Source organism: Numenius arquata, chromosome 1, assembly GCF_964106895.1.
Source record: "Numenius arquata chromosome 1, bNumArq3.hap1.1, whole genome shotgun sequence".
Lineage (NCBI taxonomy): Eukaryota > Metazoa > Chordata > Aves > Charadriiformes > Scolopacidae > Numenius > Numenius arquata.
In genome coordinates, this window is record NC_133576.1 from 76,818,015 (window position 1) to 76,840,832 (window position 22,818).

The window sequence follows — 22,818 nt, forward strand, 5'->3', positions numbered from 1 at the left end:
TGGAGACTTCATTAATGTGAATCCTCTTTCCATAGTGGGCTTTCGTGTACTAACAGGCAGTGTCACAGCTCTCGCTGCTCTAATTATAAGTTACAGGAGGAAGTGGTTTTCCTTCATTTTTTTTCTCCTGTAGCTTTTTTTTTAATGTGGATAGCAAAGATTTTGGGGGGAGGAAAGCAGTTTTCTATTTTGTCTGCATTTTGTAGAGACCTCTTTATAGTGCCTATATGATACTGTGATGTTGGATACCTGTGTTCTGTCTTCCTCCGAACTCCTCCTTTGTTGTGCTCGGGCAAAGCTGCAGCTTTGATTTTTTAGCAGCTTTGATTTTTTAGCAGCTATGCGTGACATTACCTTCTACCTGGAGGGAAGCGAGGGCTGGCATTTTCTGATGTGAAACTGGCTAATGCAGGAGGAAGGGAAGAGAAACTGCCTTTTGTGGAATAGGCTCACAAAGGAGCAGTAATGAGGTGCGTGGTTCCTCTCCTGACTGCAGTAAAAAGGGGGGGCTAATACTCAATAGTGCTCCTAGAGCTTCCCAGCCCTCTCGGTTACAAAGAACACATGCAGTGACCCAGGAGCTCGCATTGAGAACTGCTAGTTTTTTTAAAAAAAAAAAAAAAAATCAACAAAAAACCCCACAAACACCTCACACTCACTGCCAAACCCTCCCCCCCAAAAAAAAACCCCAAGCAAAAAAAAAACCCAAAGATGCAGCTCAGATGTTTCCAGTTCTGCAAGTTGTTGTGTGGGGACTCCTTCATCTTCCTGTGAGTGCTTTTGGATTAATTTTCTAAAACTAAAGCATTGGCTGTTCTTATGCTTTGTTGTTGCCTTTCTTAGTCCCACCCAAATCATAGTTGTTTAATACATAGGGAGAGAAGTCCTAAATGAATAATGGATTAAATTATTACTAAGTATATTTAAAACATTTTTTTTTTTCAAAAGTATGTCCTCCTGAGCAACTTGCTGCAGAGTATTAGCTTCATTTTTTGCTTTCAAGTTTATGCACAGTACACAAATAGTTCGGAAGAACAGCTTGAGAGAAAAACCTCTGTACGCTTAAGGGCTGTCATCTTTTGGGTTTATTAGGGGTTTGCAGCTTTACACCTGCCAACCTGTCAGAGTTCAAGGCTAGTGTCTGGTCTTCCCTCAGGAGTGGGAAGAGGCAAACAGGCTAACAGCCTCAGTCTTGTTCATGACCAGAGGACCAAGGAGGCACCCTCTCCCCACCAGGGCTAGCGATGGTGGGTGAAAGCGGAGACCCGGCTTCTCTGCCTGCCCTGCCCTGGAGGGGGAACCTCATTTTACAAGTGTAGTCCTTCCCCCTCTCTCTCCCAGTTATGTTTGGCTGGATTATGTGAAGTGTTTGAACAGCAGGAAAAAAAAAAAAAAAAAAAAAAAAGTTGGCCATGCTGGGTGAATGTGAGCTACAGGCCCACCTGTGCCCAAGGTGATGGCTGTGACCCAAGGGGGAGGGAAAGATGGCAGGATCTACGCTGGGCTGGTTGGGAAGACCCCATCCTGCCCCTCACAGGTACTGAGGGTGGTGGAGGACCAACATCACTGTCAGGCCCTGACAACCCCAACAAGGCTTTGAGTCTCCTGGGGGGCCACAAAAGGAGCCTGGACCCCCCAGATGTCCATGGAGTAGGGAGAGCTGTTGAGCCACCTGCTTTGGCTTAGTTATGCCCTTGCCCATGTTGTGGTGGGAAGCACCACTGCTTGTTTTAACTTCTCTGCTTGTGGGTCATGGGCACAGTGATGCACCTCTCCTATGAAGACAGGCAGATAGAGCTGGGGTTGTTCAGCCTGGAGAAGAGAAGGCTCCAGTGAGACCTTATAGCAGCTTTCCAGTAAAAAGCGTCTACAGGTAAGATGGGGAGGGAGTCTTTATTGGGGAGTGTAGTGATAGAATGAGGGGTAACGATTTTTGAACTAAAAGATGGGAGATTTAAATTAGATATTAGGGAGAAATTCTTTACTGTGAGGGTGGTGAGATGCTGGAAGAGGTTGCCCAGAGAAGCTGTGGATGCCCCATCCCTGGAAGATTTTCTATTTCCAGTAACCGTGGACAAGCCCAGTCAGGTAGACTGTGAACAAACTCAGCTGATCTGGTCAATACACTCTGAGGAAATAATTGGTGTCAACTGATGTCACTATGTTGACTTCAATATATCTGTGCTGATATACTGATGCACTATTACCTACAGAAGGGGAATATAATGTTGTTTATGTTCTCCAGGCTCAGCAGCATGTTATGCTTCAGTGTCTTTTCTAACAGGAAAGTGTAGGAAGTAAACAGCACGCTTTGAGGCAAAAGATTTGATTTGGTCAAACCCAGGCAAAACACTTGCGGATTTTGCATCCGAGGCTGGAGCACTATAGTTCAGTAAAAAGATTGTTTTGTTTTGCTGTAGCTGAGTTTTTCTCATAAAAAAAATATTATAACTTCTTAGAAGTGGGTTCTGGGGTCACAGAATCGTGGAATAGTTTGGGCTGGAAGGAATCGTCAAAGATCTAGTCCCAACCACCCTGCCATGGCTATGGACATCTCTCACTAGATTAGGCTCTTCAAAGCTCTTCCCAGCCTGTCCTTGAACAATTCCGGTGATGGGGCATCCACAACTCTGGGCAACCTATTCCAGTATCTCACCACCCCCATCATAACAAATGTCCTCCTCCTGTCCAATCTAATTCTGCTCTCTCTCAGTTTAAAACTGCTGCCCCTTGTCCCTTCATAAAAGGTCTCTCTCTGTCTTGCTTACAAGCCCCCTTTAAGTGTTGAAAGCCACAATAAGGTCTTCCTGGAGCCTTCTCTTCTCCAGGCTGAACAACCCAAACTCTCTAAGCCTGTCTTCATAGGAGAAGGGGTAAATGCCCAGCTGAGAGGCAGTGTGAGTAAGCCAGCCGCCCTCCCTGCTGTGCTGTGGGTGAGCTCACTGGGTGAAATCCTCTGGCTGCTGCAGGTATTTCATGTGTTGGCGTGCGGGAGCTCCCTCCCCTTCCCGAACAGCGATTGCGCAGGCTTTGGAGAAACACGGATATGAGTACACAGACCTGAAGCACATGATGTACACAAACAAAGTACAAAAGTTCAAGTCTTCATGGCACCTTGTGGGGTTTTGTGGTTCAACTTAACGCTGTGCTGATACCGCGCTGAACAAACTTGTTAAGAACAGCTTATGTGAGTCAGAGAAAATTAGGAGGCAAAGCCACTGTTGGAGGAAGACCTATCTGCTGAAGTTTTGCATGCAAAAAAACCCCAAGCTGCATAGAAAGATTAGGCAATGTATTAGCCATGAAAATCCAAACGGCTCGCTGTTGTTGTTGACGTAATCTGTTTTTACAGATTTCTATAACCTCCACTTGAATTCTCTTAAAATGCTGCATGAGCTGCGTTGCCAGAGTTGCATGCTATAAAAATCACAAGTGATACCTGTGTGATCATCCCACGGCCACCGACGACTAGCAACACCTGGAAGAGACAAGTTGCTGATTCTTGGGTGTTTGCTACTGCCATGTGAAATTTAAAAGAATTGGCAAACACGGCATAGATTTGCCTCATGGTGACTGCAGTGTTTTCAGTTCTAAGTATTTTATTTAGCTGAAGCAAATACTAGTGTAATTAGTTTGTTTGGGAGCTGCCTTTCAGAGCTACAGCATGGCCAGAGAGCTCATTTCAAGCTCAGGTAATTTCTCTGTTTATGAATATATCTAATTATATGTACAACTAATCTAGGTAAGACAGTGTGCTAGCTAAGAACTTTAACTTAATTTATCCTTTATATTTTTTTTTGCGGAGGTAACACTTGTCAAGTGTGGTTAATATTGGTTTCCTGAACATTGCAGAGCATGAATAATATGTTGCTTTAATCTGCAACATTGCAATTTACTGGCTTAAATTGTTCTTCCTAATAACAGACGAAATACTATTTCAGTAGTTCAGCTTAAACAAGCAATTTTCGAAAAACAGTTTCCCTCTTGGATCTTTTTTAAGTGCCATGAAATAAACAAGTGTGATTCCTGTTTGAAGAGCTTGAATTTCAGTGGGAGGTGCTTTCTGGTAGTTCTTTTTGAATTTCTTAGGTGCAAACAAAGTAATTCAACAGAACAGTCCACATGCATTGCCTAGAAAAACACCATTTACAAAATGGAAATCATCAATAAATAAAGGTGTAGAAAAAAACAGGTTTTATTTATGATACAGTGAGGATGGATTGTAATTACAAAAGCCAAGAAGCACCCGAAGCAGGAATGAGGCGAACTGTTGAAAAATCTACTCATTGCTATAAAAGTCTCTTTGATCTCAGTTGTAAGCATTCCGGTATATAATCAGAGTGTGTGAATAGGACATTTGCAGCTGATCCTTTTTTTTGCCCCCCTCTCTTGCAGTGGTGACAGACAACTTTGGGCTAAATTGCTTTTTTCTACAGAAGGAAAGAGCTAGTCATTCTGGCCATGTATCAAGCCTGGCATGCAATAACCTGGTTCTCTTTGGAAAAAGATGGGGCTGAATAAATGCCTTGCTTCATTCCCCTTTGCTTTTGCAAGGACGGCTGTGTGCACGTCAGGCTGGTGGCCACCCCATTGCCACATGTCCCCAGCTGTCAGGACAGCATGCCTTCAGGCAGACAACTGGCAGGTCTGGAAGTTCTGTGTTGGAAGGTCATGTACATTGAGCAACAGGCTCTCCTGCAAAACCTAGGCTATGTGTGACAGCTGCTCCAAGAGCACATGGTTAAAATCTGTTTGTGCTGAGTGGCTTGGTTTCAGAGGGGAAAAAAAAAAATGCAGTGTAAAAACCAGTCGATGGTGATGCTGCTGCGTGGGGAGTGTGATACAGATGGATGTCCACAACACAGTGGAGCAAGAGACCTCTAATGACCCTTTGGCCTGGGGTATGTCTAGAAAAAAGTTATCAATCTTGTAAAATAAAACATTGATCTTTGTTATACAGTCTCCTAATCAAAATAGGAAGAGTCGCATTTTGGGAGGCCTGGGGGCTTCTCTGCTATCGCCAGTGGTTAAGTGCTAAAGCACGGTGAGGCTTGAAAAAAACAAATACACTAAAAAGATGATTGTTGTGGGTGTGTTTGAAATGCCCAAGCACAAAACGCTGACACCAAAGTTAGGTTTCAGTGCTGGACATAAGCCATTTCCAGAGTATGTTTTCAAAATTTTGCAAGGGTTGAGCACTATGATCACCTTGTGTTAATTTTTTACTGGACAGCTGTTAGTGTTTACTGTTGTGACAAATACAGTTAATAGAAAAGATACATATATTCTCTTAAAGTAAATGTAGTGGGTATCTATCTGACCAAGGTAACCATTTATTATTGAAGGTTTTTTGGTGTTTGAAAGCTGCAAGTATCTGTATCATTTGGCAAATGACATGTTAGACTAGCAAAAAATGTGAATATATACTGTATAGTAGGAGAGCACAGCACTAGATCTGTGTGTTAGACTTAATTTGTGTTACACTTAATTTGCTTTTACAGACATTTTTAAAAATTAACTTTCCATTCAGCTTTTGAGGTAATAAGTTAAAAAAGCACCAAGATGATTTATTCAAATGTCTAACCATTGTAGAAGGTTCCACTGTATATGAACTACATGGTAAGCAGGTTCCTTATACTGTGAAAGGCTTCTATAAATTTTTCATACAGACTTGACATCTGCTGATATGGCTTCGGATGAGTCCTGCCTTGAGCGTATCTGCCGAGGGCTTGCTTTGGAAAGGCTGGTCGATTGTAGTGAGCCAGAAGCTGTATTTATTTGCAAAGTAGTGACAGGTTCCGCGGGCACCATTGCATTCGATGAAGGGAGTCGCTCTGAAATCTTCCAGGCAGCTCCCAGGAGAAACCAGTGACTGTCCTCCACCTTCATCACCAGCAGCAGTGTGCTAAAGGAGACAAGGAGGGCAGCGTTCAGAGTACAACCTCAGACAATACTGTCAAAAACTTACGATGTGTGGGAAAAGAGAAAAAAAAAACACCACTAGAATTGCTCCTAATTCTTATCTCTGGAGCAGAGAGTTGGTAAATCCTGAAACTTTGTAAGGCTTAAGAGTTTGGCTGCGCTTTAGCTAGACAAAGGAGGTAGCTCATATGTTGATGTCACTTTAAAATCCTTTGACAAACATCTTTTCTATAGTTAAGGCTTTCACTGTTGGAAGTCTTACACTTGGAGACTCATTTAGGTGGGAAGGGCCCGCTGGAGGTCACTTCAGTCAGTCCCCTGCTCAAAGCAGCACCAACTTCAAAGTTGCCCTCGGTTCCTCCAGGGCACTGTTGAGTTTTTAATACCTCTAAGGATGGAGTTTCCACAACCTCTTTGGGCAACCTGTTCCTCTGATTGCCCTCACTGAGAAGAACTTCCCACCATGCATCTAACTTGAATTTCCCTAATTTTAAAGTCTGTCTTACTCTGCATCACACATGAGGAGCACTGCAGAAACAAAATTAGCTTCCATACAAATAACTAGTTCCCTCTATGGTGTATTCTTTGACAGCAAATTGCACCAAAATCATGCCTCTTTACACCACTCGACTATTACCTTTGATGCATATGGTGGTAATGTCCTGAATGTTACTTTTTTGCCATCAAAGTCATCACTAACAAAACAGGTATTTTCTCTGTCCCTTTAAGGGCTGTACAGCTGCATTTTTAAGTGAGGCTGTTTAATCAATTTTTTATTTTTTTTTTTTGTTAAAAGCTGAAGGAATTTGCAATGTAAAAGAAAGCAACTGGAAAATAAAGTTGTTAAATAGTTTTGTAAAGGTAGGGAGAAATCTGGGCACATCGAGTATGTTTGCCTGCCTATGTTTTAATAAACACCATATTATAAAAGTACAAGCCATAACTGCCTTGGTTTATGCTGCAAGAGCCTTGCCCACTGTCTTCACACAAAAGAGTAACAGAAGTAGCCACCTTTTAACAGACTAAAGGACTTTGATATCTGGCTGGCGTTACATGTTGCTGAGATTCAGATAGTGGTTTTTTATTTAAAAAAAAAAAAAAACCAAAACACCCCAAAGCAACAAGTACCTGTCCCCCCCAAAAACCCCATCCGAACACCAAAGCTGCAGCCCACGAGATTTGCTAAGCTATGTAGTTCAGGAGCAAAACCGTTCTAGCATCTCTCTATAAGGACAAAGCTGGTAAGAAGCAGCATAAGCTAGTAATAGCTTTGAGGCCTTTGCAGTTGGAGCTGGAAAGCAGCTAATAAAACCTGCACGTGCTATTTGAGACCTGCCTTGGGAGCAGACCCCCTTGACAAACTCAGGACGAGCACTGACATTCCTGTGCTCAGTGTACAAGCTCCAACTCAGTGCCTATAATAACTCTTCTGGTATTGGCCACAGCGTTTTATCCTTCTGCAATGCTTATGGTACCTTACCTTTATAGGATGCATGATAGTGGAGGGCCTTTGCTACGTGAAATCTTACTGACTTGTATGGCTGTTTGGGCAGAAGTCCATGATGACTCCCTTCATGATTGTGCCCTACCCAAGGGAAGGAGGTGACAAATTTAAGCCAAGGAAGCAAAACAGTGTGTACTCTGCGATAACCACAAGTGTGCTGTACTTCTTCCACAGTTGCCTGAGAAGCAAAAATGTGTACACGAAACACTTCATTTGCTCTGAACGCTAGCTGGGAAAACGTGAACTTCTCACCGTATGTTCCTTGGTGCTGGCAGACTTTGTCCTGGCAAAAAAATTCTTGCTAAGGTGACAACTTTGCTCTTAACAATGCTCAGTGTTTACACAAGGCTTTGCAAACATTTAATTAATCCTTGGCATTCTTGTGAAGTAACTATGAGATTGGTATCAGGGCTTTTTACAGAAGTAAAAGAAAGGTCAAACATAGGGCTAGTCAAAAATTTGACCTGTCTTTTCTCAAAACACTGTTTTTGAGAAATATTTTTAAATAATAATTTTAATAAACACAGAAATATTTTTTCTGTAACTAAATGAAAACTATCAGAGTTCCTTTTACCTTACTTTCTGAAAAAGTGAAGCTTTTGGCTCTTGATGAATAAATAGTTTGCAGGTAAGATTGACTATTGTTCTGTGATGTTTTCTGCCAGAGAAATCTTATTCTTTTTTTCCCCCCAACCTTGTTTACTTCAGCATTCAGTCTAGTCTTTAATGAGTTAACAACATGGACAAACTGTTGCAGGTTTGGACTTTCATGTATATCAAGCAAGTCAGAAAAATGAGCATGTCAGGTCATTCACTAGCACATTCTATCTGCTCTTTGCCACATTAAGCCCTCCAGTGCTTACACGATTCCTATGTACGGTCTTGCAAGAAAAGGTCAGGCCCTTCAGCAGGTCTTCCACTGCACGCCTAACTCTTCCCTAGCGACCTATTTCCTAATGACAAGATGACAAGGTCACAAGATCTAAGAGATCCTACAAGCAATGGGATATACAGCTCAGGTCCCATTGCCATTAGGGATCCAACACTGAAGATTATATCTAAAACCAACAGGAGGCTGTCTCCATTCTAGGTGAAAGACACTGGCTTCTACCAAGTACCAATGATTTTGAGTTTCTAAAAGGGGAAAAGTTTTGGCTTTTTTCTTCCAGATCAGCTTCTTAATAGTGATGTACATAAGCAACTCCCAATCTTTAGCTCTGAAAATGCTTTGTAGGCTACTATCACACTTCACTGCAACTTTATTTGCTAATCCACAGCTGTCCCTGTGTTCTGCTCCAAAGCACTATTTTGTACATAAAGTTAGGACTCCAGATGCTGCTCTGACAAGAGGCAATTTTCTCTGCAATTCACAGAAATTTTGTTTCTCCTCTTCTGCTTCCTAGAAACTAGTTTTGTCGTTCCCTGGTTCCCCAGTATGATGCATGGTTTTGGTGTTGCTGGATCTAAAACAGAACAGCCTTCCTAGTATTTAAGACTCAAACTTAAAACCCAGTGCCACACAAAATGTTGCACCGGAGAACAAATACCATAAGGAAGGAATATCCAATCCACAAACTGCGCCAGCCTTCAGGGCAGTGAGGAATAGAAGCTTCTTGGCTGTGGACAGCAATTGCCACAGCTGGGGCCTCACAAACTGAGCAGCGACTGATATACGGCTTAATGTCGTCTTCTGCCACAGGCATCATTGGAAGAGGTGCTGTAGTTGAGAGCCAGTAGGATTTATCATTTCGACTCGCATAATAACAAATGTCCCCAGGGTTACAGTAGAGGAATGGCATAGTACTAAAACGAGCCAAACATGAGCCAGCCAGCCCTGTTAAAAAAGAAGAAGAAGAAAAAAAGAAATGATGGCAATCATTCTCACAGAAGACAATGCAAGTTTTCAGTTTCCTGCTCCTTCCCAAGCACGTGTCAGTAAAAGCCTGCAGTCCAGAGTGTTTCCCTGGCTTTACAGGTCCCCCTGAACAACACTAATGACTTGCAGCAGCTCTTTCAGGAGCACTCAATGCAGACATCCAGTTTTTATCTTCTCTCTTCCTAAACCTGTTTGCTGAAGCCCCAGCTTTCTCTAAGCTCTAATTTTTTTTTTTTTTTTTTTTATTTCAGCTAGAGAGGTGGAACTGAGGCTGCTTCCAGCAATACCAGCACGTACCTAGATCCTGGTTGTGTGCTTTCTCTTGTCCTTCAAAGTACAGTAGGCTGTATCCACTCCAGAGTTTGTTCATGCCAACTGGGCACATTGGCTCTTGATCGGACTGGCTGTGCTTCACCAGCAGGTAGCCCATGCTAACGCTGCGACCCGGCATGCCTGGGAGCCCGGGGCTACCAGGGCGGCCTGGCTGACCTTAGAAGAGCAGGGAAAAAGAAATGATACAACTTAGTTTGTGTTCCCACAAATGATCTGATGCTGGCTGATATTTCAGCTAAGCTGCTGGCAAACAAAGCTCAATTGCATGATGCCTCTTCTTATGATGAGTTACTGCTAAAAGAGCTGTAGTTCTAGGATTACAGCAGTTGCTTTTGAAGTAGATTGGTTCTCGGTCAGGCTCCCTGGTTTCTAAGATGATGTATTTCACTGTCAGAGCCAGGGAAAACCACATATAAAGTTCTGATAAATTTTAGTATACTTTGTACAATACAGATGAGCATATTTTCCCTTTAAAACTTTTTCTTTGTCCAAGATTAACCAACGGTTTTTGAATTGCTTGCATTTGCTTCATATGGTTAAAACTGTGCTCTTTAAAGAGGTTTTAAAACCTTTTTATCTGTGTACTTAGCTAATTGAGATAGTAATCATTCTGCTTTTTGATTGGATAAGGACACAGGTATTTCTTTTACATATACAGTCCCTTAAACATCATCTGTCCAAATACCACCTACCCAACTATTTGTTTCCATGCTAGGAAAACACTAGGCTGAAATACTTATGAGAAAACCAATATAAAAGTACACTCAGATCAAAACAAACTCACTCATGTGAGTGGACTGACATCTACAACTACCAAAACTTATTCTGAAAATAATGCTTTAAGATAACTGTTAAAAGTTAGCTAATTGTGCCTTGTGAAGAAGCTGTGAAGACAAAAACTTTCTCTTCCCCTCCTCCCCATCCCAGTGCTGTAGTAACTACACAAGGATTTCTGGCAGTGAAAGGGGAAAGAGGGAAGAATTGCTGTGCGACATCTCTTACCTTCAAATCCCACCGGACCCTGAAACCCTGTTCCTCCTTGTTCACCTCTGGACCCAGGAGGAGCTGGAATGCCACCCCTGCCTTGGAGTCCTGGCTCTCCAGGTGAGCCTCTGAAACCTTGCATCAACAACAGTTATAAGCACAATGACTGCAGAGATATCAACATGCCACCCACTTTGTTAACACGTGCTCTACTTGCATACGTTTGGTCCTATCCACCAGCTTTACCAATTTACACTAAAGGCAAGATCCTATGGTTTTTGCTAGGGCAAAGAGCACTGACTTCATTGGAAAAGGTTGCTGGGATCAAGGCTACATGAGCCCCACAACCCTAATCTTTCACTCTTGCTACCACCACACATCTCTGGTGAAGCTAGTAACAAGAGATGCCCTGCATTGGGTCCGTGCATCACTAACACTACCTCCCCTGGGTTGACAGCACGCCCACAAGGAAGCGTGCAGTTCCACCAAAGACGTTCAGTCTTTATTTAAGTGAGATCCATATCTGATGTTGCTTTGGCTACGTGAGTATTGTCAAAGTTTTCTCCTGTTGTGCTTATGTTCTGAATGCTAGGAGGAAAGCCAAGCATTAGCTTTGAAGGATGAATATTTGACTCTCCTTTCTGATGTATAGAATTTAAAGTAGAAGGGAGCTATAGCAGTGATCTGTGGCCTTGTTCTGCTAAGGGGAACTGAGCCTTCACTCCATGTGTGCGATCCCTACCTGGATCGCCTGGTGGACCCTGAGGTCCCATATCTCCTGGGCTTCCTTGAGGTCCTATATTTCCACGGGGACCTGGTGAACCTTGCTCAGCGACCAGCCTTGGAGGAAGAGGGGGCAACCCAGGAGAACCTGGAGGGCCCTGAAACCCTGTGATGGGAAGCAAGATGAGATAGTTTGATTAAAAAACTGCAACACTATTTTCCTTAATGTGCTTTTCATCCACAGATAGGTTGCTGTCACTTGGCTGCACATGTGAGAGAGGGACTGTGGTCTGCAACTCACCACCTTGGGTGTAACACCTATATTTATTATAGTGGGGGAACATGTAGGGGATTGTCTTCTCTTGGACAGCCCAAAGATAAACAGAAGGAAATGAATAATGTTACTGCTCCCTCATGTATCACACAGGAAGCTGGGAAGCTCCCCCCAAACAGACAGCAGCTCTCTGAGGTGCAGCACCATCTTTTGGTGGGCTTCTGGAGACACAAATATATGATGGTGCAGATGGGAGTGAAGGATTTAAAAGATATTTCTAAATATCCAGTATGTCTACTCTGGAGGATTAATTCAGATCAGGAATTATTCTTTTTATTTAACCCTGAAAGTGGCTCTGATTTTGGAGTTGGCACCTCATACAAAATAAATTCATAAATGCAAAAAGTTGACTACCCACATTATATTCAAGCACCTGTCTGCTGGAATTTGCAAGGGCTCACACAGAGTCATGCAGGTTGGAGAGGACTCCGGAGATCCTCTAGCCCAACCTTCTGCTCAAAGCAGGGGCCAGTTAGATCAGGCTCTGTATGGTTGCAAAACGAGTGGTTTAGAAAGGAGTTGCGCATCTGACTGCACTTACTCACCCGTCATTCCTCTGTCCCCCTTGGGTCCGATGGGTCCCAGATCACCTGGAAAGCCTACGGTGCCCATAAAGCCGATGACACCTTGTTCACCCTTGCGACCTTTAATGCAAAATGACATGTGGCATTATTGCATTTCAACACAGATCAAATGAGTGCAAATGTCATATTATTAAAATGGTATAGAAGGTTCCCCTGCCCCCAGCCATGATCAGTGTTTCCCATCCTTACCTTTTGGTCCAGGGTATCCAGGAACGCCAGGTCTCCCTTCTAATCCAGGGTCACCTCTACTTCCTTTTGGGCCAGTTTGTCCACTCACACCTGCTTGTCCACTTTCTCCTTTGCTTCCCGGTGGAGCCGGTATTCCAGGCTGCCCCTGTAGTCCTGGATAGCCTGTTTAGAGTGCATATAAGTTGTAATCTGTTTATACTTAAGACCTGGGTACACACAGCACTACTATCTAATTGTATCCCATCAGTTTTTATTTCCTTAATTTAAGCAGGGAGCTAATGCATAGCTCCTCAATAGATTTATTCAGCTCTCCTGCTCCTGCTCTCGGGCTCGAATTACCCTTCTGCGGCAGTGGTAGAGGAATTGGAGCATGAAGCTCCCACAAAGCACAGTGTCATCTCAAGCAAGATTTCAGCAGAAGTGGGGGGCCTGCTGAGATACAGCCCTCAGTGAGCTACTCCTTTCCCAGCAAACACCCACTTCAGTAGGTGCCTTCCTGCTTAATCCTAAATTCTCCAAGTAACTAGGGAGAAATCAAAGCAGCGAGTACCTGACTCAGTGCCAGGTGGTAAATAAGCCAAGGACTTACTGTTCCGTGTATCTTGGTGCTTCAGTTTAACATCTGGATACAAATAACTACTTCATGCTGTCTTGGGAATTATGGGAACAGCTTCTTTTTCCAGAATTACATATTGCCTGAAGCTAAACCTGGCAGTTTTCTGTTCAGTTACTTCTGCTGCCTAAGAAGACATTTGGATCTTATTTCTGAGGAAAGAGAGACTTAACTCGGGTTTTGAGAGGGACATCTCTCATGCCGCCTGTTGAAGTTGGATCACGTGTGGATACGAATGCAAGATGCATGTGGCAAGCTATGAGCAAGCCATTCCTGTCTCACCATTTTGGCTGGGAGATGGTGTTCCTGTTCCAACTCTCCTGACTGCTTCTATTTTTATATTTTAATCCAATGACTGCTTGAGGAGTAGGAATCTGTATGCAGAGTTAGGCCAACTAATTTGCAAACTTAGGTATTTTGTTGTTTTTCAGCTGGTTTGCCTGTTTTAAGTTTTTGCTGAGTTTACATAAAAATTTCCATGCATCGTATAAAGGTGACAGTGGGATACCTGCAGCTTCTGCTACAAGCTCTTCACAGTGGCACTACAGTTTGAAATGACTGTGCAGTCCAACAAACAACAGGTATATCAGCCTTTAAATATAGAGAGACGCAGAGCGGCCCTTTCACATGTGTGAGAGAGGCTGACTTACAGCATGGGCTTTTAGAGAGAATAAAAGCTAGTGCTTCCTAATGTAACTTACTTTGCATGATAATTTCACATAGGAAAATTTTGTAAATGATGAAGAAAACATTCTGTAGATTTGCACGTCTGCCACAGACCTCAGATTTTAAAGTAGTAAATTAGCATAATGCTTCTGAAAGTTTTTAAGAGAATTCTGGATGATTAAATCTGTTATTTGCATGAAAATCAAACCCTTCCATCAGGACAACCTAGAGGAACTGCCTTTTGCTTTCAAGAGGTCTGTCCCTATTATCTTATGCACCATTAGTTCTGACCAACAATTATTCATGCACTTTAGTGTTGCATTTAATAGGAATATTTTACTGAATCAAGACTGAAATAATAGTGACTGCTGTTGCTAACCCAGTACTTAAACTTCTATTGTTGTCTGCGAGCACAACCTTGTACTTAATCTTTTATTGTTGTCTGAGGGGAACAAGGCATGAATTACCTGGCACTCCGTCTAGACCCGGGGAGCCTTTATCACCAGGATATCCTGATATATTTGAAATCCCAGGAGGCCCTGGAAATCCTTCCTGCCCAGGAATGCCAAAGGGTCCTGGGACTCCTGAAAGGAAGAGAAGAAATAATCAGTACTGCAAGGAAAATGCACAGTTGCAATTATAAGGACTCACCTTAGACTAAATATAAAGAATGGGATTTTCATAATGGAAAACACCTGCAGTTCCCACTGATTTTTTAGTTTATTTTTTCAGATGATGTTGTGGAGGTTTTTCTTAAAAGAACCAAATACTAGTTCTGTGCCAAAGCTCTCTGGATAGCTAATTATATATCACTGTGTGGAATGCTAATAATTTTGTGTTTGCCAGGTAAAATATTATTTCAAGATAGGAGGTACTCAAAATATCCTAGGTATATTAAAGCAGACAAGAAAGCAGCTTTGTTATTCTGTGCCCTGCAGAGTCAGAGGTCACACTCACTTAGGGTTTTTTGCGTCAGTTAAAACCAGAAGTTTGAATCCAAGAAGTTATCTATAGATGAGAAGTGTTAAATGGCCAAAAATCTGGCCCACCAATGACAGGTTATTATTTTAAGTAGATGCAAGTTGTCAGGAAGCCACAAACCCCCTTTTTTTTATTCATTAAAAAAAATAAATAATTCTGACAAATAGACATGAATAAGTGAAATAAGTGTTTCTCCCAGGGCTTGATAATAAATCTCTGAATGGTGTTTGATATGGCACAACATGTTAGAAACAGCAAAGTGTAACACAAAAGAACAGGAATGACCCATTGAACCAAGCAGGCAAAGGCAGTAAGGTTTTATATCTATGCCAGTCCTTAATCCTTTCAGAGCCAAAACGTTGGGAAACTTTTTTTAAAAACCCTGTAATTAGCTGATTCATCCATAACATCAGTCTGGTGGCTCCCTGATAGAAGAAGAACTGATGATGAACCATGCTGAGATAAGCACATCCCGCTACAGCGAGGTGGGCTTGAGCTGAAAGGCTGGATGCTTACATTGCATGAGGGATGAAGGTTCCCTGAGCATGGGAAGCCCAGGAGGGATCAGTGGGACAATCAGACATTGATGGACAGTGAGGCTTTCAGAAGAAGGGTAAACATTGATGGATTTGCAACAAAAAGAAAGAAAGAAAAGCCATAGCGTTTTTGTAACTGGAGCCTCGTTAAAAATATTGCGGGAGTTGATGGCTGAGGGTAGCCTCTGGCATTTGCAGTGTGCTGAGCTCAGTGGGTGCTATAAGATGCTGCTACCACCAGGAAGGACCCAGGCTGTCCCGGAGGGGCTGGCTTGTCCAGCACTGGGCAACACACATCGCTGCTTCTGAGCAGGGGCTGGCTGAGCAGCAGCACTAACTCCAAACAGTGACCTTCCCCACATCAGGAGCTCGCCTATACAGCTGTCTGCACTACACTGCATTTTGTGACATCTATAACACCCACAGCTGAAGCAAATAGTAAGTAGATCCCGTTCTCCAGTATACGAACCTGGAACACCTCTGTCTCCCTTCTGACCCGGCGGTCCTCGGCTGCCTTCCACTCTGCTGGGCTCTCCCGCTTCCCCTTTGTCCCCCACTGCACCCGGGAAACCTGCAGAGCCGTAGCCATCTGGACCTGTTGGGGAGTTGTTCAAAATGAAGATGAAAGCTGAAATGTTTCCCCGCGTAACAACATGCCAGCTTGCTAACATACATGTACGGAGCATATGGATTTACCAAATACACGGTTAAGAAAGTCACGTTGCAAAGATCTCCCTGACCAAACTTGCAGCCAATGCAACGTTGGGCCTATGAGCAGGCAGAATAAGAGTCTCACTTACCTGGTGATCCTGGTAAGCCCTTAGTGCCTGGTAAACCATGTAGTCCACTGATTCCTCTTAAGCCAGGCAAGCCTGTTATAAAATTACATTCATGATGATCATAATAATTTCTATGAGTTTGTATATATTCCTAGGCAAAAAATTAAAATGCTTGAATAGATACTATTCTTTGTTAAAAATCTTGTGTATTGTATGCAAATTAGTTCATTACAATAAGCTTATTATGAAATACACCACACCATGGTTTTGCGATTGTCAAATTTTGTTATTATCCAATGAACTCACTACGAGATATTTTTTTAATACCTCTGATCCGTCTGGTAGCATGCCATTAGTTCCAGTCTTGCCACCACAATTTCGTTAATAACCATTTAGTTTTTCAAAATCCTCAAACCAAGATAATTATGGCATAATTGTAGGCTCTAAATGTGATTATAATGATGCTCTCTTCAGGAGAAATTCACTCTGTGTCATTTAAGAAAAACAACAAAACCCTAACAAAATGTCTAATAGCTGCTGCTGCTGCTACAGGTGAAAATTTATCCCACCTGTTTGTACCTGTCAAAGTGTCAAGCATGATGTTAAAACTAGACAGGTATCTGTAATCAATGGCCAGAGCTCTGGAGGACGGTGCAGCCTTCACAAAAATAAGTGTCTGTCTCTCTCTTCACTGTCTATAAAGGCAGCCTTCATAACCATATTATCTTAGATTTGATGCAGATTCAGATAGATGAATCTAACTAAAAGCAGGGCAATTTCTGGCTCCGCTGTGGAAAAAAATCTGCTGACTTAATATAAGGAATTAGGTGGCAACCAATGAGATTCTGTATCCTCTGATACAAACAAACAGCTTCATTTTAAACTATCATCTGTATTTTGATAGCAGAATTCTGTCTGAGCTGTAAGTAATTTATCCTTAAAACCAGACATTGGATCAGTTTGCAGTTTTTGATGATGATGTAGGACAAGTATATTTTTTGCTATCTATTGCCAATTATAATATTCTAATACTGATATCACTAATCTTGTTGCATTTTAAATAATTTTTTTTTGTTTTTTTCTTCCCAGCCGTCATGAGAAACGAAAATGTTTCCTGAAAACTGCTTTCCTGCTTGAGGGAGGTCATCAGCAGCTGAAGTGAGCTCAGCAGACAGCAATCCTTCAGAATCCATAAGCTAGAAAGCAACCACACAGGTTTTCGTTAACGCACCTGGACTTTATGGGGAGTAAGTGTTTACTAGAGGGAACTTTGCCACTCTGAACTGCAAAAAGCCCCCTTCTTCTTCTTCTTCACCCTAAAGGAACAATAGCAAGCTGAAAATGACTGAATAGCTGAAGCTGTATAAATACCTGCTTGTCCTGGTAAGCCAGGCCAGCCAGGAGTTCCCCTTTCACCTTGAAATCCAGGCGTCCCAGGGCTTCCTTGCTGCCCTGGGGGGCCGACCAGTCCTGGCAAACCTGCGTGACAGCAATGAATCATTGCTCATCAGTGTCCTTAAAACCAATAGCCCAAAAACATGGAATTGTGCTACCTTCATTCTCTCAGATAGCAAAATGAAGGCTTTTCCCTCCTAACAACATTGTATGACACTGCACCACTCATCCAAGCAGAAGAAAACTGAAGAGAGCAAAGGTAGGAGAGGCAAGGTGTCACAGAGCAATTCATTACAAACTTCAGGTTTCTGACAAACAGAAATACAGTTGGGCTCCTCCTATTAAAATGGTAATTTTACTTCTATTTCCAGTTGCAGTAAGTAATTTCATTTTTGTGCACCTCAGTTTTCCCTTCTGCCACATCTGTTTTGCCTTTCCAACTGGAAAGCTGATCAGAAAAGGACTGTTTCCCAGTGAGATACCTACCAAAACTGCTCCAGTCTTGGCTGGAGTTTCTAAGCCCTATAATTATATGAGAAATGTGGAGCAACTGTTCTGAAAGAGCATTTTCATGATCTTCCTGCAATAAGACATGTTCTTAAGCCCCGAGTTTATGATCCAGCCAGAGCCGAACCTGACTTTGGTTCCCCAGAACTCTTGCACAGTTGGCCAATGAGCCTTGCTCAAAGGATCCTGAGTAACTGGGTCCTGGGGGATATTGACTTCATTTGTGTCAGAAGAGAACATTGGAAAGCCCATCTCCTTGTAGTATTGAGACAGCATTAGAATACCTGAGTATGCCAGAGAAACAACACTTTGACTGGACACATGATCACTGTAAAAAAGGTAAAACTGGTTATGAAGCAGAGTGAGACTTTCAAAGTTTCCTCTTAATAAGTTCTACCACGAGTTCCACATCCTTTTCACTGCTCTTTACCAACTTACAGAATGACTAACGTATTAAAAAAATTAATTATTTTCTTTTGAGGGAAATTAGATTACTTTTTCTTTCTCTTCTTAAACAGTTTTATTCTTTGGAGTGTTAAAAAGAATATTTTACCTTCCTGTCCCACAGAGCCAGGGACACCCTGTGTGCCCTTGAGACCTTCAATGCCAGGGAAACCAGGATCACCGCCTTCACCTTTTTGTCCTACACCTCCTCTTGTGCCTGGAAAATGACAAAACCAGTGTATTCTTTTAATAATCTCTATATGACCCTAAACTAACAAGCATAATGTGAAGTTGGCTACTGAATGGGTCCTGGTCTTGCCACATAAAGACATTCTTCTAGTCAGGGTGCTTGCATAATCTGCGAGAATGAATAGTCGTCTACAACACAGTGGCCAAACCATCATTGAATTTGTTTTTAAAAGTACTCCCCAAATTATGTGGAATATGACACTGATGTTCAAGTGTGCCATATGTGCAGGGAAATTTTAATACATTACCTAACCAACCCAATCCAAAAATCAACCTGACTCTGCCATCTCATCTTCCATAATCATGGCCTGATATTGCTCCTTCTGTTATCAATGGACAAAAATTATATAGGAATGTTTACTAGAGTTGCCTGTGATTGATGTTTACTGCTTTAACTGTACTTTCAGTTGAAGAGGTAAATTTCAGCAGTAAAATTAGCAGACACTCATTTCAATAAAGAACAGATGAACCTCTTCAGGAGTTCTCATGACAGCACAGGTTCAACAGCCATCAAAACCCTATGATAAGCTCCCCCACCCTTCCTCTGTGGACTTAAGCATGTGAAAAGTAATACATCCAGAGAAACTGTGAAATTAATACCTGTTAAGCCTGGCACACCAACTTCTCCTTTAAGGCCTGGCATTCCTGGTAAGTTTATAGTATCTCCTCGCTCACCTATTTCAAGCAAAAATGAATACGAGTAGTAAGGCTTTAATTTAAACAGTATTTCCCATTGTTTTGAAGGAATTGCAAATTCCAAGGCAAAATTCAGTAATTATTATCTTTCTAGAATTAAAGAGGAGTAAGTTAAAGAAAAACAAAGTCTCTAGAACAGCTGCCCTCCCCACCATGGATGGATTTATCTATGGACTGTACACGTTGCATGAAATTACCAGTATTAACCTTTTCACTGCCTCCCACAACTACAATATCATTCTGTAAGACTGTACGAAGACTCTTTAAGACTGAAGTCCCTCTAAGGCTCTTCAGAACTTAATGTTGAACATTTGATGGATAAGGAATTGTCTGGATGGTCACACCCATAGGGTGGTACTCAATGGCTTGAAGTCCAGATGGAGAGCAGTGACAAGTGGTGTCCCTCAAGGGTCCGTGCTGGGGCCGGTACTGTTTAACATTTTTATCTACGACATAGACAGAGGGATTGAGAGCACCATCAGCAAGTTTGCAGATGGCACCAAGCTGTGTGGTGTTGTCGATACACCAGAGAGACGGGATGGCATTCAGAGGGACCTGGACAGGCTGGAGAGGTGGGCCCAGACGAACCTCATGAGGTTCAACAAAAGCAAGTGCAGGGTCCTGCACCTGGGCCGAAACAATCCTTGGTATAAATACAGACTGGGGGATGAGGTATTAGAAAGCAGCCCTGAGGAAAGGGACTTGGGGGTGTTGATGGACGAGAAGCTGGACATGAGCAGGCAATGTGCACTTGCAGCCCAGAAGGCCAATCACATCCTGGGCTGCATCAAAAGAAGTGTTGCCAGCAGATCCAGAGAGGTGATTCTGCCACTACTCTGCTCTGGTGAGACCTCACCTGGAGTACTGTGTGCAGGTCTGGAGCCCTCAATATAGAAAGGACATGGACCTGATGGAGCGGGTCCAGAGGAGGGCCACTAAAATGATCAGGGCGTTGGAACACCTCTGCTACGAGGACAGGCTGAGGGAGCTGGGGTTGTTCAGCCTGGAGGAGAGGAGGCTCCAGGGAGACCTAATAGCGGCCTTCCAGTACCTGAGGGGGACCTACAGGAAGGCCGGGGAGGGTCTGTTTACAAAGGCCTGCAGTGACAGGATGAGGGGCAATGGTTTTAAGTTAGAGAAGGCGAGATTTAGATTGGATATTAGGAACAAGTTCTTTACTATGAGGGTGGTGGAACACTGGAACAGGTTGCCCAGGGAGGTGGTTGAGGCCCCTTCCCTTGAGATATTCAAGGTGAAGCTCAACGAGGCCCTGGGCAACCTTATCTGGTTGGAGGTGTCCCTGCTGACTGTGGGGAGGTCGGATTAGATGACCTTTGGAGGTCCCTTCCAGCCTGAACCAATCTATGAATCTATAATGACTACAAAGAGCACCCAGATAAGAGAACAAACTCACCTATTTCACCATGTGAGCCAGGAGTACCAAAATGTCCTGCAATTCCTGGAATACCCTTTTCTCCCTATCATAGGGTTGAAAACAGGTATCAATTAATGAGGATGAGGATTTATTCAACCTCCCAAGCAGCACAGTTTGGAAATACTGAAAAAAGGCTATTAAACTTACCATTTTTGAATTTCCCTAGTACTTTATCATTTATACAGTTGTTTGGCTGAAATGAGTTGAACCAAACCAGTACAAACAAAGGAACAAGTTATGTTTGCAAAGACTAGGGTTTGAAATTGAGAACATCCTATTACACATATATGGTGCTGAGTACTACAGTTCTTGGTTAGGAAAAAGTCCTAGTGAAATCTAAGGGCAAAGCCACCTGAGAAAGGAACAGATTTTGGCTCTCTCAAACAAGTGATGTCTGTGAGTATACTGTCTACTGAGTCTACTGTAAACCTCTTTCTCTCTCCCCCTTTTCTCCTGGGAGCAAGAAGTAAGGGGAGAGCATCTGTCACCGTCATAAGCCAATTTGGCCTAAACTACAACAAAGCCTTTTGTAAGAGCTTATTTCTTCCAGTATGACTTATTTTGCAGCCAAAGTGAATCACAGTGAATTACCCTCTAGGAGCTGGGATTCTTAGACTCTTTTACTGTTATGAGCGACAGTGAGTAATTTTTGGAAGTGGTACCATCAGTCCTGGGAGAAAAGGAAGAGTAAGTCCAGCATTGAGAATAATTTTTAACAACAGCTACAGCAACAGGACCACAGACCTAGAAGGAACTGTCTGGGTCCTCATGGGCAGAAAGCTGGCTTCTGAATTTTGGATGTCTTCCAATCAGAAAAGAAAGGACTCTGCTTAATGAATATTAGCAGGATCAAGCAAAAATGTTTGATCTATTTACTCAATTTTTATGGCGTTTTTATCTTTGCACTGTAGCTGTTCAGCAGAATTTCAAGGGGTGAATGCCACTCCCTAGAAAAGCCGAATGCCAGCACAAGGACACCCTCATGGGCACAAACTCACCCTGCCTCCTGTGCTGCCAGGGAAGCCCCTGATGCCAGGAGAGCCCGTTGGACCAGGATACCCTTTCAGACCTGTCAGCCCTTTTGCACCGATGTCCCCTTTCACACCGGCCACGTAGCTGGGATGCCCAGGGGACCCTGGAGTTCCTGTCTTTCCGGGGATGCCTGGCATTCCCTTGCTACCTGCAGGTGGGGAAGAAGAAAAATAAAGACTTTATTATCAAAGCTGGGAAGACTGATTTGCAGTTGCTTGTGTGTAAGAAGTTTTCCTGCTAGCAGCCTTCTCGAAACATGGCACCATGATGCGCTAGTGCAAAAAGGCAGCACAGGCACACAACGTAACCCTGCAAAGCTTTCCTCAGGGGTGGTTCTGTGAAACACTGCCAGAGACTTTGCTGGGGAAGGCAGGGGGCTGCAGAGCAATGTTATGATGAGCGGGGAATATTTAATATGGTAACTGAGAAAAGACACCGCTCGATAGTCCTGAATGTGATTTCTTTGCTTTTGCTGTGACCACTGACCTTTCAAGCCAAAGAATCCCTTCGTGCCCCTTTCTCCAACATCTCCTTTTTCTCCTTTAACTTCCATCATCATGCTGGGCTTGAGCTTTGGGGGTTCTCCAGGGGGACCTTGATCCCCACGGTCACCTAGAGGATAAAAAACCCAACCATGTTACAAAAAGCTAGTCAGCAGCACTGTGTTGGAAAAAGCAAACAGAAGAGTGAATTAAGCAAAAAAGGATTAATAGATAATCTTGCACAAACTATGGAAAATCCATTTGCATAATAAGTTACCTGTGTCAATACAAGGTGTCAGCAGAACAGTCAAGCATAGGAAAACATGAAAACTGAGTTAAACTTTTGTACATACAATCCTGGGGAGCTGGACCCAGTGATAGACAATTTACCTCTCTGCAGATCAGTTAGGTATCATGTACTTACAAAACCCAGAAAACATACTAGAGAAAGCACAGAAAAGTAGGTTAGTTCCAGTGAGAGGGAAGCTCTCAGTCAAAAAGCCCTGGGTGAAAGAAAGTGTTGGGATTTGTTACCAGTTACTTTGTTCCTTTCT

General features: G+C 42.9%; 1 protein-coding gene across 1 annotated transcript in view; it reads right to left on the reverse strand.

The window, feature by feature from the left end:
• Positions 1-4,172: 4,172 nt before the first annotated feature.
• COL4A2 (collagen type IV alpha 2 chain) overlaps positions 4,173-22,818 on the reverse strand; it is a 109,791-nt gene continuing 91,145 nt past the window's right edge. The window contains exons 31-46 of the mRNA XM_074149615.1: positions 22,269-22,394; positions 21,749-21,930; positions 20,730-20,793; positions 19,220-19,294; positions 18,480-18,587; positions 17,396-17,503; positions 16,046-16,117; positions 15,715-15,840; positions 14,196-14,312; positions 12,450-12,611; positions 12,222-12,320; positions 11,362-11,508; positions 10,638-10,754; positions 9,600-9,791; positions 8,974-9,260; positions 4,173-5,905 (exon numbers count right to left, since the gene is read on the reverse strand). Coding sequence (XP_074005716.1) covers positions 5,651-5,905; positions 8,974-9,260; positions 9,600-9,791; positions 10,638-10,754; positions 11,362-11,508; positions 12,222-12,320; positions 12,450-12,611; positions 14,196-14,312; positions 15,715-15,840; positions 16,046-16,117; positions 17,396-17,503; positions 18,480-18,587; positions 19,220-19,294; positions 20,730-20,793; positions 21,749-21,930; positions 22,269-22,394 — 2,237 coding nt within the window. The 3' untranslated portion in view covers positions 4,173-5,650. The remainder of the gene's footprint in view (positions 5,906-8,973; positions 9,261-9,599; positions 9,792-10,637; positions 10,755-11,361; positions 11,509-12,221; positions 12,321-12,449; positions 12,612-14,195; positions 14,313-15,714; positions 15,841-16,045; positions 16,118-17,395; positions 17,504-18,479; positions 18,588-19,219; positions 19,295-20,729; positions 20,794-21,748; positions 21,931-22,268; positions 22,395-22,818) is intronic.